General features: G+C 36.9%; 1 protein-coding gene across 4 annotated transcripts in view; it reads right to left on the reverse strand.

The window, feature by feature from the left end:
• LOC131675389 (anaphase-promoting complex subunit 1) overlaps nt 1–13,842 on the reverse strand; it is an 896,320-nt gene that overhangs the window by 665,224 nt on the left and 217,254 nt on the right. For all 4 annotated transcript variants that reach the window (XM_058954365.1, XM_058954368.1, XM_058954359.1 and 1 more), the window contains exon 6: nt 1,424–1,660. In XM_058954365.1, the coding sequence (XP_058810348.1) occupies nt 1,424–1,660 (237 nt within the window). The remainder of the gene's footprint in view (nt 1–1,423; nt 1,661–13,842) is intronic.

Raw genomic sequence — 13,842 nt, forward strand, 5'->3', positions numbered from 1 at the left:
CAAAGAAATTCAAAAATACATTAAATGGAGTGTAAAATGAAATTGAACGATATCATGTTACGTGATCAAGTAGGAAACAAAAAGAAAGGAACTCACAAAAAGAGACGGAATGATAACAGAAGAAGCTAGAAAGAATAAAGAAAAGAGACAGAGAAATGCAGCAGTGAAAAATAAGAAAAAATTAGGAAAGATGGAAATGAATGGACGGAAAAAAAGTCAGAGCGAGGATGAAAGAAGTGAAATCAGTGAATGAAGGGACAAACAAAGAGATATCATATTCTTTAGACAATTGACAAATTTGTCACAGGCCTACAGCTTGTTCGCTGGCCCTATGCGGGGCATTCTGTTCGCGAGAACGTAGCGACGGAGCATATACGATGACAAAGAGTATATGCTCATACTGTTGCAAAACCAGAAGATGGGAGCGTTGCGGACGGTGAACTGGCACCATGGGCAAGAGCGTGTACAGCGAGATTGAGAGAGAGTGAGAGTGAGAGAGTAAGAGAGTGAGAGAGAGAGAGAAAGAGAGAGAGAGAGGGAGAGAGCGAGAGATAGCTTTAGTGACGAAGACTTTAGAAGGAAAGAATGGAGAGAGGAGCGGCGCGTAGTAAAAAAAAAGAAGAACAGAAGGACAGTGAGGCACGAGCTGAAGTTTAAGACAGCCGCCTAATAAATAAGTGCGGACAATAAAAGTTCTATTGACCGAGCTGATTGAAAGATCAAGAATGACCGAAAGGCAAAGGCAACCTCAACACCTAGTCAGATAATCATTACCAACCGTCGAGACTGCCGATCGGACTGAGGCCGACGAAGGACACAGATATTCTACGTCCATGGAGCATAGGCCGTGTTGCGGTTAGTCCCAAGACGGTGCAGGTCATCGCGCGGATGCCGATGCCAGCGGGACTTCGCTTTCGCCGACGGCGCCTCTCCGCCAACGAGTCAACGGTGCCTGGTGGGTCGCTCTCATGAACATTTATCTTTTCTCTCGCGCCAGCTCTCGCTCGTTTACACGGCCGCGATTAACTTAAGTTTAAAGTCATACGCATGCTGAGGGAATTCACTCGCATGTTCAGCTGGAATTTGTCGCGGTTAGGGCTGAGTGGATGCGCTCGTCTACGTGTCGCTATATCATAGGTTAAGCATATTTATGTATTAATACGTAATAAAAGGAATCATCTATTTTACTTCAATTATTGTTAGATTTATGGATGTCAACTTCTCCTTGTCAGAGCGATCGGTTGGTCTAAGAGAGTCAGCGCCGGTTTTCTGTACCGAGACAGAACCCATAAACAATTAGCAGACTTCAGCCCAAGGCGCCTAGAGGTTAACAACTCTCGTAAATTAATCAACTTATCTTTGATCATATATTAACACACATGAATGAATTTCAAAACAAAGAACATAAGGAAAACCTACTTACTTTTAGTCTTCTTCATTCCGAAGGTAGTTTCCGTGATGTAAAAAGATGGAATAGTAGAGATATTAGTAGATATGTTCTCCGATTGATGAGGAAATAAAAGTTCTTCTTCTTTCGTAATTTTTCGGATTTTATAAATTGAATGTGAACCAGTCCTAGTGTCATAGACAAATGCAAAAGATGGCTCCAAGCTAGTAAAAATGATTTTTAAGTGATGTTGCCATAAATATGTAGAATTTCCTGTAATTATTAATGGTTTTACTATAATATATCGTAAAATATTCAGAAATAGTTTTAAACTATTATTACAAAAAATATAAGTAATTTTATAAATTAAGAGGCCCACGAAGGAATAAAAAATGCAAAAGTAATCTTTTTTCATTATCATCTAAAATTTGTTTTGATGAAGGTTTCACCATGAAAGTTTTTTTATATTAATGAGCTTGATAAAAACTTTTATTCTCCTGTATAAGCTTTTATTCTACTGTAAAAATCCAAGTATTAATTAAGAATTTCAAGAACGTCCCTACATTGCAGCATTTGAAATTTTGAAAAAATTGAGTTTACGATACCTTCTGACCATCAGAGTGAATAAAAACTATCGTATAAGAACTTATATTCTACGGTCAGGTCTATTTTTCAAATCAATAATAACAATGCAAAATTTAACAAATAGTAACCTCAGGAAAAATAAGGCAATACTAGGAATCATGACCTCTTGTAAAAGAAATACCATATGAAATCTAGATAAATAAGCAATAAAGTATAAATTATAAACAAATACAAATTATATGAAAAAATGGTAAACATTTTAATTAAACAAGCAAAAATATTAATAAAGCAAAAAATCTCTAATAAAACAGGAAGTTGCAATAAAAGTTTTTTGATGTACATAAATTATAAGCTAAACTGATCAAAATAAAAAATAAATTAAATACAATTAATAAAAATTGGCAACATGATTATTTAGAACGGTGAATTAAATAAATCCTTATTGAACATTGTTAAGAAAATTCTATCTCTTACAATTAGAGTCAAATTTTTTGAAGTGGGCCACTAAAAATCCACGTATTTTTTCTTGATAAAAATTCAAGATACATATGTGAAATTTAATCTTTTAAAATAATTAAAAAAATTTTTTTTTGCCATAATTATAAACAAAATAGTTCCTTGATAACTTTTTTTATCAAATCACGATTAATCAGTCAGTATTTTATAACATGTTACCAAATTTTAATGATATGTATAGTTGTAGAGGAATATAGTGGCTTAATCACGCGATTAAAAAAGTTGCAACGGTAATCGATTATACGTGTTGATTCGTTCGCGATTCAGCAACACTCGAGGAGCGCGAGCTAGCGATTTGGAGAGAGACAGAGGGAGTCCGCGCTAGAAGAATCGGCAGTATCGTTAGAACTGGCAATCGAGACAGGTATTGTGCTTTAAAAAAGGTGTCCAAGCAAAATTGTATGAGGTGTCATTGGGATTAGGTGAGCGAAGAACAGTCAACAGCAGCAACTTGCAGCTGCGCTGAACGGTAGTATTGATATCTTTGGCGGCATCAGCGAAAACTGTTGCAGAAGTACCCACAGTAACCAGGAGCATCCAGTTATTTTCGCTCATTGAATCTTCAGCAAGAAAACTGTAATTAGGCAAAGTGCCACTCATTAGTAGAAATCGCGGGGTGCGGACCTTTCGCTAGTATTTTAAATTGCGAGTGTTAGAATTGAACGAATAAAATCAGTGATTAGGTTATTCGCGCTGACCTTTCGAGAGTAATTTAATTTATCGCGAGTGTTAGAATTGGCCGAATAAAATCAGTGATTAGATTATTCACGCTAACCTTTCGCCAGTAATTTAATTTATCGCGAGTGTTAGAATTGGACGAATAAAATCAGTGATTAGATTATTCGTGCTGACCTTTCGCCAGTATATTCATTTACTGTCAGATTTAGGCGCGAAGAAGATTAAAATTTAACTAACTCATGCTGACCTTTCGCTTGATCCGAAGTTAATGTCAATGTTCAATTAATCGGAGGATAATTAATAGTTGGGTTAGGTCACGCTAACTAATTGTTCGATTTGAACCAGGTAGTAATTCTTTGCTTGCGTCGCGCTGACCATTCCGCCATCTTCGGTAATCAAAGATCGACTTAAAGAACCTTAGCTTTTCTATTAATTCGTGTCCTTGCTATTACGTATAATTATGCTGAATCATACTGACCTCTAATGAACTAGACCACGTGCGTATAAAAAGTGAAATAAGTCAATAAAGAGTGATTAATTTTTCTTTACAAATTTTTGCTTCTTGTTACCCTACCTTATTTGCATGCTGATTTTTCCAGCCGCGAACGGTTGTAATCGGAAAACGCTGATTTATTAATTTTTTGGTTCCCACGATAGGTGACATACGCGCGAAATCGAACGAACTTCCGACCTGAGGTAAAGTGTCATCATCTGAGCTGCCGGCATATTATAAACGAGGAGACAAAAATAAACTAAATTGTTGGATATCGAGTCCTGGAGTAGAGGAGATCGCGAGTACCCATACGTTTGCCCACACTACGCAGTCGCTCTGAAAGCAAACCGGAGTACGCTGCGACCTTTAGGCCCTATCCCCGACGATCGTCCTAGTCAAACGGCGGTCTGGCGCCCTAAATAATCGGGAATAAAGAACCAAACAGGCCTTGTGGCGGAAGAGATTTGAGAGCGCGGTTAAGACCCCCCGAAATTCCCCGCCACAAGGATTGAGAGGTATTGCATAAATGAGATAGATTAATAGGTAAACTAAATAACCATGAATGAAAGCCATAATGAAAGAATAATAAAAAATTGTTTGCCGTCATAAAAAAAACTCCAGTCATAAGTGAAAGGATAGCCATTTGAACAATGAAAACAATATTAATATAATGATAAACTAATTGAACGAAGTAGAACAACAAAACAGAGATATATGAGCTACAGAATTGAAGAAGGCTTAACTAGCCTGTATAGACGTTGAATGTCCATACAACGAATATAAAAGGCGCTTACTAGTGTCACCGTATGCATGCAGATACACAAGAGATGAGAAAGATGCCTCCGGGAATTTAAGGCGTTCGGTAGCTCCGACGTCTCAGAAACGAGTCAGCCCTTCTTACGTTGTCGTTGAAAAATCGAGTGGGCAAAATCACGTGATTAGAGGCATTCCAGGAAACGCTTTACGTCCTCTACTAATCCTTTCTGTTTATGTGAAAAAGGGTTTAAAAATAATGATTTTATATGTGATAATCAGTCTGGATCATGAAGACCAGTGGTGAGGAACTGCCGAACTCCACGCTGAAAAGATATTAAAATAGGTGCGGTTGTATGTTTAGTTTATGATAATTTTTACCATAAGAGTGAAATATAGCTCTTAAAATTTTTTTTTGACGTCTGTAACATTAGTTATGAGCGCTCAAACCAAGAGTGACGTTGTTATAGTAGAAAGTAGAAAATAGTCCTAGTAATCATGTCACTGATAAATGCAACAATGCAGTGTTAAAATTTTCTATTTTCTTCTTCTACAACAATAAATATAAATAAAAAATAAAACTATAAATGGCCCATTCTCGCTTACGGCGCATGCCTCCAGACCTATATGTCATCGATTTTCATGAAACTTAGTAGGATGATTGTTTATATGAAGAACAATATCCGTACAAATTTTTAGGTCAATATATTAATTATTTAAAAAGTTATTAACAATTAAAAAATTTCAACGAATTTTTTTTTTCTATTCATATCTCGCTAACCGCAAAAGCTATCGACATGAATGTTTTTTTAAAATACGCACAAAACTACATACTTTTAAGATAATAATATAGAAAACCATTTTTTTTATTTTTTCAAATGTTATTAACTTTTGAATATAAAAAATAAATTTTTTTCGATGACGGTAGTCTTGGATTTCAAAAATTCTTTTTCCATTGTATTCCTTGGCCCTTTTTCTATGAAAAACCGTTTTAACATTTTTGTAATCGGCACTTCTAGCCTCGTAATAAACAATAAACTAGTGACGGCGCCGACGCGCCGTTCGGACGGCCGCAGACGCTCGAGCGGCACACTAACCGATTGTAGCTTTCTTGTTGTATTTGTATTTTTTTTTTACTACAATTTGGTCTTTATTACCTATATTTTATTATACTATTGTTAACCTAATATCAAATAAATTCAGCTTTTGTGTTAGTGATACAAATCTATAATAATTAAGGGCCCTAAGACGCGCCGGTTGGACAGCTTATTGGCGTCAGGCTTAAGCACCTGGCAATTAGCTGTGCCGCACTAATGACAGTTCTAATTTATGGCCTCATAGATAGTGTAGGTGAGAGTGACAATATTTATTATTAAGAAAATTTGTAGGTGTGAGGTAGGCTGGCCGAAAGATAAGTCTCTGAGGTTCGTCCTCCAAATTTAGTTTTCTCGTGAACGTTCACGTAGAAGGTTGTGTCTGCCATTCCAGTGAAGTTTTGTGCTTTCAAAATGGTAAGAACGAGCCCCATAAGCATTAAATATTGCAAAAATATTTTTGATAAACATGAAAAAGCCCGTAGAGGGTATTTCAAAAAATTGTCAGATGGGATCTATGCTGCCTTTTCTTCATTTTTGCAAAGTGGTGAATTTTTGTGTGAAAGTTGCCGAGTAGTATGTTATCGGATCATGAAAGAATGAAAAAATCTGATCAATAATAATCAGACTCCACGTTCGATAGAAGATTATGTGAGAAATATACAGCAAGAAAAGCAGAGCAAAATTGAATCAGAAATTAATAGATCTGTTTCTCCAGTAGGCCAGGAAGGTGAGCCGATGGAGATAGACTCGTGCGATTCGGAATCATTTCAAAATCCATTCATTGATACTAATGGCACTAGAGACGAAGATTTTAGTTTAAGTTTGTGTCAGCAACAAAATGAAGTGCTTGAAACAGTGAATAAATTGTGCAAACAATTGAACATAGATATTATAAGCACAGCCGATAAGAAAAATTTTGAAGTTATACAGAAAAAGCTACATACTGTCACATTAAGTCTCAGTAAGTTATTCCTCAAAGACTCCAAAAATGCCATTACAGATAATCAAAGTGATTTTGAAACAAAATTTACGCAGGATTTAAAATTAAAGTACCATAAAGCTGAAAATTATTCAGAAAAAATTAACATTTTGTTATTTGCACCTTCTACTTGGAATCTATCTGAAATGCAGAAAAAAATAGGTTGTACAATGTATGCTGATCGTGAGTCAAAAAAAATTCGTGAAACTGAAACTATATTTTATCAGCCCGTGCAACGCAATAGGTCATCAGCTCTAACAGATGTTCAAATGAAGATGGTAAAAGATTTTTTCTTCAATTTTGAAATAAGTAGAGAATGTCCTGGTATGAGGGATACCAAAACTGTAAAACTAGGACAGTCATCAGAAAAGCTCCAAAAACGTTTACTGCTACACAGTATGAAAGAAATTTTTGCTCTTTTTACTGAGGAACACGGTAAGTTCCTTGGGTTTTCTACATTTTGTCGATATCGCCCTCCGCAATGTATTTTAGTAGACGAATCAAAACGTTTTCATAATGTTTGTGTTTGCATCAGTCATCAAAATATTAAACTGCTACTAGAACCTATACTTAAAATATGTAGAAAATTCAAATTGCAAGACCACATTCCTTTCAATTATCGACTAATTTTAGATGAAGCATTATGTTCAGAGACAACGGAAGCATGTCACTATGATGAATGTTTTAGCTGTCCTGGTGTAAATAATATACTATGTAAGATCCTCGATGTACTTCAATCACATTCAATAGAGACACTTGAATTTAAGCAATGGGCTATTACTGACAATAGATGTCAATTAATTGATGTGCAGTATACAAAAAATGAATTCATTCAACATTTCCGACAAAAATTTATGAAAGAGTTTAGACTGCACAATTATATCGCTGAAAGTCAGGGTGACTTTGTAAGAAAAACAATAGAAAATTTGAGTGAAGATGAAATAGTTGTGATGTCAGACTTTGCAGAAAATTATGTTTGCACCCATCAAGATGAAGTTCAAGCTGCTCACTGGCGTTACACTCAAGTAACGGTACATCCATTTTTTATTTATAGAAAAGTAAATGGTAAGGTAGAAAAGGAATCATTTGTGATAATTTCCGAAAACCTTCAACACAACGTACAAGCAGTATCGTTGTTTCAAGAAAAACTTATTAATTATATCAAAAGTAAGAACTACAATGTACACAAAATTTTTTATGTGTCTGATGGAGCAGCGAGTCAGTACAAGAATCGATACAATTTTTTTAATTTAGCCCATCATCATCAAAAGTATTGTATCCATGCAGAGTGGCACTTTTTTGCAAGTTACCACGGAAAAAGTCCGTGTGATGGAGTAGGCGGAACTGTGAAAAGATTAGCCCGCCGAGCTAATTTAAGAGGCAAATATATAAGCAATGCTGTAGAATTGTACGAGTGGGTAGTGTCAGCATTACCGAATATGACTTTTGCGTATTGTACAAACGAAGAGCACGCAAAAATAACAGAAGAACTAAAACTAGATTTCGCAAAAGCTAAGACTATTAGTGGAACACAAATGTCTCATGCTTTTATTCCGCTTAATGAAAAACAGATAAAAATTAAGAAAGTATCATATTCTAATGAATTTATTGTACAGAACGTGTTGTAGTTATTTAATTATAATTCCATTGTTATATCTATAATAAATGTACAAATGTATTTATTCAAAATAAAACAAAAATTAAAGTGAAAATTTTATTTAGAGCTTTTCCCATTTTCATTATTAATGTAAAAGCTGAATTTGATATTAGGTTAACAATAGTATAATAAAATATAGGTAATAAAGACCAAATTGTAGTAAAAAAAAAATACAAATACAACAAGAAAGCTACAATCGGTTAGTGTGCCGCTCGAGCATCTGCGGCCGTCCGAACGGCGCGTCGGCGCCGTCACTAGTTTATTGTTTATTACGAGGCTAGAAGTGCCGATTACAAAAATGTTAAAACGGTTTTTCATAGAAAAAGGGCCAAGGAATACAATGGAAAAAGAATTTTTGAAATCCAAGACTACCGTCATCGAAAAAAATTTATTTTTTATATTCAAAAGTTAATAACATTTGAAAAAATAAAAAAAATGGTTTTCTATATTATTATCTTAAAAGTATGTAGTTTTGTGCGTATTTTAAAAAAACATTCGTGTCGATAGCTTTTGCGGTTAGCGAGATATGAATAGAAAAAAAAAATTCGTTGAAATTTTTTAATTGTTAATAACTTTTTAAATAATTAATATATTGACCTAAAAATTTGTACGGATATTGTTCTTCATATAAACAATCATCCTACCAAGTTTCATGAAAATCGATGACATATAGGTCTGGAGGCATTCGCCGTAAGCGAGAATGGGCCAAATATGAAGGGTTATCCAATGCGACCAACTTATCAACGCTACTTTGGTAAAATAGAGCGTTTCACAATATAACAACAGGTAACTAACTTAAGATCTAGAATATTGAGCACTACATCATTGGCATCCTTATTAACTACGGCCTCTATAGATAAAAAAGACAAATTATAAAAGTAAAAATATATTATGATGATATATTAGTGACTAATAAAATAATGGTAAGAAACAGTAGCGCTCTAAACAAATATTTAAAAACAGAGGAGAAAATAATATTATGTATAAACGTTAAAGGTTCAAATGCCAGTTATAACAAATTAGTAATAGTAACGGACGGTGCAATTGATGACTATATAGGTTATCTTGCGGCCGTCCACAAAATGTTTGAAAAGGGAGATTCGAGAAACGCAAATGCTCCTACCACTAAATAGTTAACGGGGTGTACTGATTATACATGAACCACTATTAAGGACATGGATCGAAAACGAGTCAAAAATCTATGACACAAGCTTAACGTTAGGACCTTTAGTTACAAAATACGAGATTGATACGAAATACAGTCGAACCTGACGCACTACCTCCTACCGCACTGCCTTTTCCTGTGCACTGCGCGCTTTCTCTCCCTAAGCACTGCGCGGCAGACACTGCCGTATACTGATAGTCCGGGAACCGGGTATCATCCCGTATACTCTAAGACGGCAGAAAGTAAAAACCATGTAATCTTATGTATTTTTACCTGCTGAATTCAATGGTACTAATAATTTTTACGATAAACTCCTAGGCATTGTCTGAAACTCAGTTGCTTAAATAATCGTGTACAAATAATTCTTTTTCAACAAAACAATTTTTTATAGATAATTTGAGTCATTTTAAGATGAAAACGTCTCTTGTAGTTTTTTCTTAAAATACATTTTTAAAAAGTTAATTTCTTCTTGAAAAATTAACTTCTTTTGCAAATTTAACTGTTAATAATTTTTGATCTATTAAATATTTTTTAGAAATTGAAAACTCAATTTATTCTTCAAATTTTGCTCTATCTATTAACTATACATATTTAATATTGGAAGGGAAAAAAGGTTTTGACCTTCTTTCCTCTGAGTGCATAATTAGCTGTATGTAGTTATCTTGTATACCATAGTATATACGTATACATTTGTGTGGTGTACGTTTTTCTCTCTCTCTCTCTTTCTCTCTCAAACACCTACTCGGAGATGGTAAATCAAACTTTCTCCTTGTAAAAAGCTAATTTAGATAGATGTCTACTGCCGGCGCGTCGCGCCGACCCTTTTTCTGGTAAACTGCAATAAAGTCTTATTGCCGCGCGCTGAGAGTAAACTCACGCCCGTTTTCACTAATTACCATAGGTCCCAGCTACCCTTTATCTCAGACATCGTAGGAGGGACTTTTCCTTCCCCTGATGATTTTCTCCGAGAGGAAGCTTCCTCGTTGGGGGTTGATCTAACGATCGACACTCTCGCTCAAACTTGCGAACGGTTAAGACCTTGGCCATCTGACAGGTGCGCTCTTGTATTTTGCTGTTTTTTTTAAATTTACATACATACGTATATATATGTATATTTATTTGCGTACGCAGTGATTGTTTTTCTTGGAGTGAATATTTGAGAAGTGAGTGTTTAATATTTTTAGCTTATATATCAATTATAACGAATCATTTGTATATTCGTTATGTCTCTCTCTCCCCAAGAAGCCAGTAACTAATATATTTAATAATCAATATAAATTACCATATTGTTTGAATAGTTACAGCATTACGGACGTCAGCGAACTGGTAAGCGACGCGACTTGCGTACGATAATCGATGTCGACTCGCGGCGCGGACCTCGCGGAGAGACGCTTCCTTGCGAGGAGAGAGAGAGTTTCGAAAATTGATATAGTCCGTTTTCGACGATCGACGGGTTAACGTTCCTCGCGCGAGTCGTCAGGAGTATTTTCGACTTCCTTCTGGCGAGCCGAGGCCTACCGCGAACATCCAGCCTTACACGCGCCTACGTACGCTGCATACACCAGAAGAGAGGCGTTATTGCGAGTCAGCCGACCAGCGGAAGCGAATACGCAGCAGAAGCGAGCCCGCTATCGTGTGCCCTCGGTTTGCGGGTTAGAATAGGCGTACAAGCGGCTATACTGTAAGTACCAGTTCTAGTACCTGGCTTCTCTCTCTATACCGCTCTCTCCTTTTTTGCGTTGACTAAGCCGCGCGTTTACGCTCGCCTTTTCTTTTGTACACGTTGCGCCGCGGCCACGGTTGGTACCGGCAATTCCTCTCTCTCCGCGAACGTGCTGTCGCTTTTATATATTCGTCGTATCTGAGACGAATAAGTGCGGTTTGCCATTCGCGAACACCCGGCTCCTACGAGGCGATTTCGCTGTTGCTTGCTTCGACGAGGTTAAGCGCTGTCGCTTCCACGTTCGAACGGTGCGCGCCGGTTCGCTGTCGCCAGTGTGCACAGCTCACAACAGAGCGAGTGCTTGCGCGACCTTAACCGCGTAACGCGTGCGCAGTTCCGTTCGCTTCTCTGTCAAACTATTGCGAGTTTGTTGCGTTGCGATTAACATTGTTTATATCGACGCGTTTCGATACTATGTATTCCTTTGTTGCTGATTAAAATTTATACGCCTCTACTTTTAATTCCATTCGAGTGCTTATTGTCCGCCGACTCCCCGTTCCTTGAATTGCGATTGTGTATGCGACTGTACACGCGCGAATCTCTCTCTTTGGCTGTCGCGCATCTTCACGCGTAGCCTACGACACTCTCCGCGGGCCAAGCTTTCTGAACGAAAAGGAGACAACTGAGCTGCTGGACCCAGGACACCCGGTGCAGGAGCACCGTGCCGCCCTGGAGAGCAACCTAATTTATTTCCCGCGATTTAGATATTATATAACTGTTCCTGTCCAGGCGAAGCTGAGCAGAAACCCCGTTATACAATGTATTTATTTAATTTGAGAGAATCACAAATTATTTTTCATTCAACATTATATTAAAAATCCGTTCAATTCTTATATACTTTCAAATCATGAAGTTTTTTTTAGATTATATAATATTCATAATATTTTTCATTTGTTTAAAGATGTACAATAATTTATTTCAGATTGCCATGCCTAAAGCTTTGACATCTTTGCAAATTGCTGAGATCAAGCAGAAATTGTTTCAAAAGGAGATAATGGCGAAACTCTCCAAGGAGTACGGCGTATCACCGAAAACTATCAAGAGAGCGAGTGAAAACGATGAGAACGCGTCGCCAAACCGTCAATCTCAAGGCGTACGAAAGTCGCAAGTTAATTTGACAATCCAGCAGAAGATGGAAATTATTAGCAAGCGGCAGAAAGGACAATGTACACAAGATTTGACTAAGTTCTACAAGGTGGATGTTTCGACTATTAGAAGGATTATTGCAAACCAAACGATCATAAGGAAGCGGGCTGTGGCTTTGGAGCAAGAGAAGCGAAGTTTGGACTGCAAAAGGATTCATGCGAAAGAAAATGTGCGAGACAGAGCGTTGTTTTTGTGGTTCAAAAAGAAACGTGCTGCAGGAATGCCAGTATCTGGCGAAAGGATGAAGGAAGAAGTTTTGAGGCTCAACAAAGAAAAGGGTTTGTCGCCTGATTTTAAAGCGAGCAATGGATGGCTGGACAATTTCAAGAAAAGTTACAACATCCGTGAATTGGCGACACAGGGAGAGAAATTGTCTGCTGATACTGCTGGAGCAGATAATTTCAAGAATACGCTAACATCTCATCTTGAAGAAAAAGGCTACGACTTGAATCAAGTTTACAATGCCGATGAAATGGCTTTGTATTAGAAGTCGCTGCCAAAAAGAACCTTAGCAGCCGGAGATAAGAGGCAAGCGTCGGGCTTCAAAAATATAAAGGAAAGAGTAACTGTCATGTGCTGTGCCAATGCATCAGAATCCCATAAGATTACTCCCTTGGTTATCGGTAAATCCGCAAATCCTAGGTGTTTCTCAAAAGGCGAGAAAGAGAAGTTGCCTGTGTCATACTACACCAACAGTAAATCTGCTTGGATGAATACAAACCTATTTCTTGATTGATTCAAGAATGTATTCATTAAAGAAGTTTGTGAAAAATATCCCGAGCAGAGGAAGGTTTTACTTCTACTGGACAATGCTCCATGTCACTCGTCAATCGAAGAGCTCAACCAAACCGATGAAACGATTCGAGTGATGTTTCTGCCGCCCAATGCCACGGCATTGATACAGCCGATGGACCAGGGGGTCATCGCAAAACTGAAGAAAATGTTCCGAAAAAAGCTAGTAAAAGAGCTCATGTTGCAAGAAGAAAGTCGCTGCATCGTTGATATTGTCAAAAAGCAGACTATAAAAGACTGTTACTACAAACTAGCATCATCTTGGGACGATGTCACTCCGAAAGATATCCGCAACGCTTGGAATCGGCTCTTGGGAAAGTATGAGTCTTTGTGTGAACAAAAAGTGTCTACAGCAAAGGTTAACCAGTTATTAGCGCTTCTCAAAGATTCTCCAGACTTTGTCGATTGTACTTTTGCAATGGCTGCAGACTGGATTGAGGAGGATTTTCGCGATAATGCTTGGGAACAGTGCGATGTGGTTGAGATTTATGATAGGTATGCATTATATATATATAACATATATATATTTCGAAATTACTAATTATTGTCATACTAATATATTTATTAATCATTTCAGACTGATATCTCCAAGTAATAGTTTTCAAGGAATTCCCACGAATTAGCAGAATTTGAGAGAGATGACGACCATGACGAGGTACAAGAGGATGAAGTTACACTTGAAGAAGCTTACAAAGCTGCACACAAAGTGAGATCATACTTGGGAAAAACTTGGGACGCATCAAAGCAACAAACCAGCAACATTCAAGATATTTCAAATTTGCTTCTTAATATATATAGTCCAATCTAAAATTGTGTGTATTGCTATTCACAGAAAAAATTACTTGAAACAAGCACACTTTTGTGCTTAAAA

Source organism: Phymastichus coffea, unplaced genomic scaffold (assembly GCF_024137745.1).
Source record: "Phymastichus coffea isolate CEN01 unplaced genomic scaffold, Cenicafe_Pcof_1.1 PCOF00001, whole genome shotgun sequence".
NCBI classification, from domain to species: Eukaryota; Metazoa; Arthropoda; class Insecta; order Hymenoptera; family Eulophidae; genus Phymastichus; species Phymastichus coffea.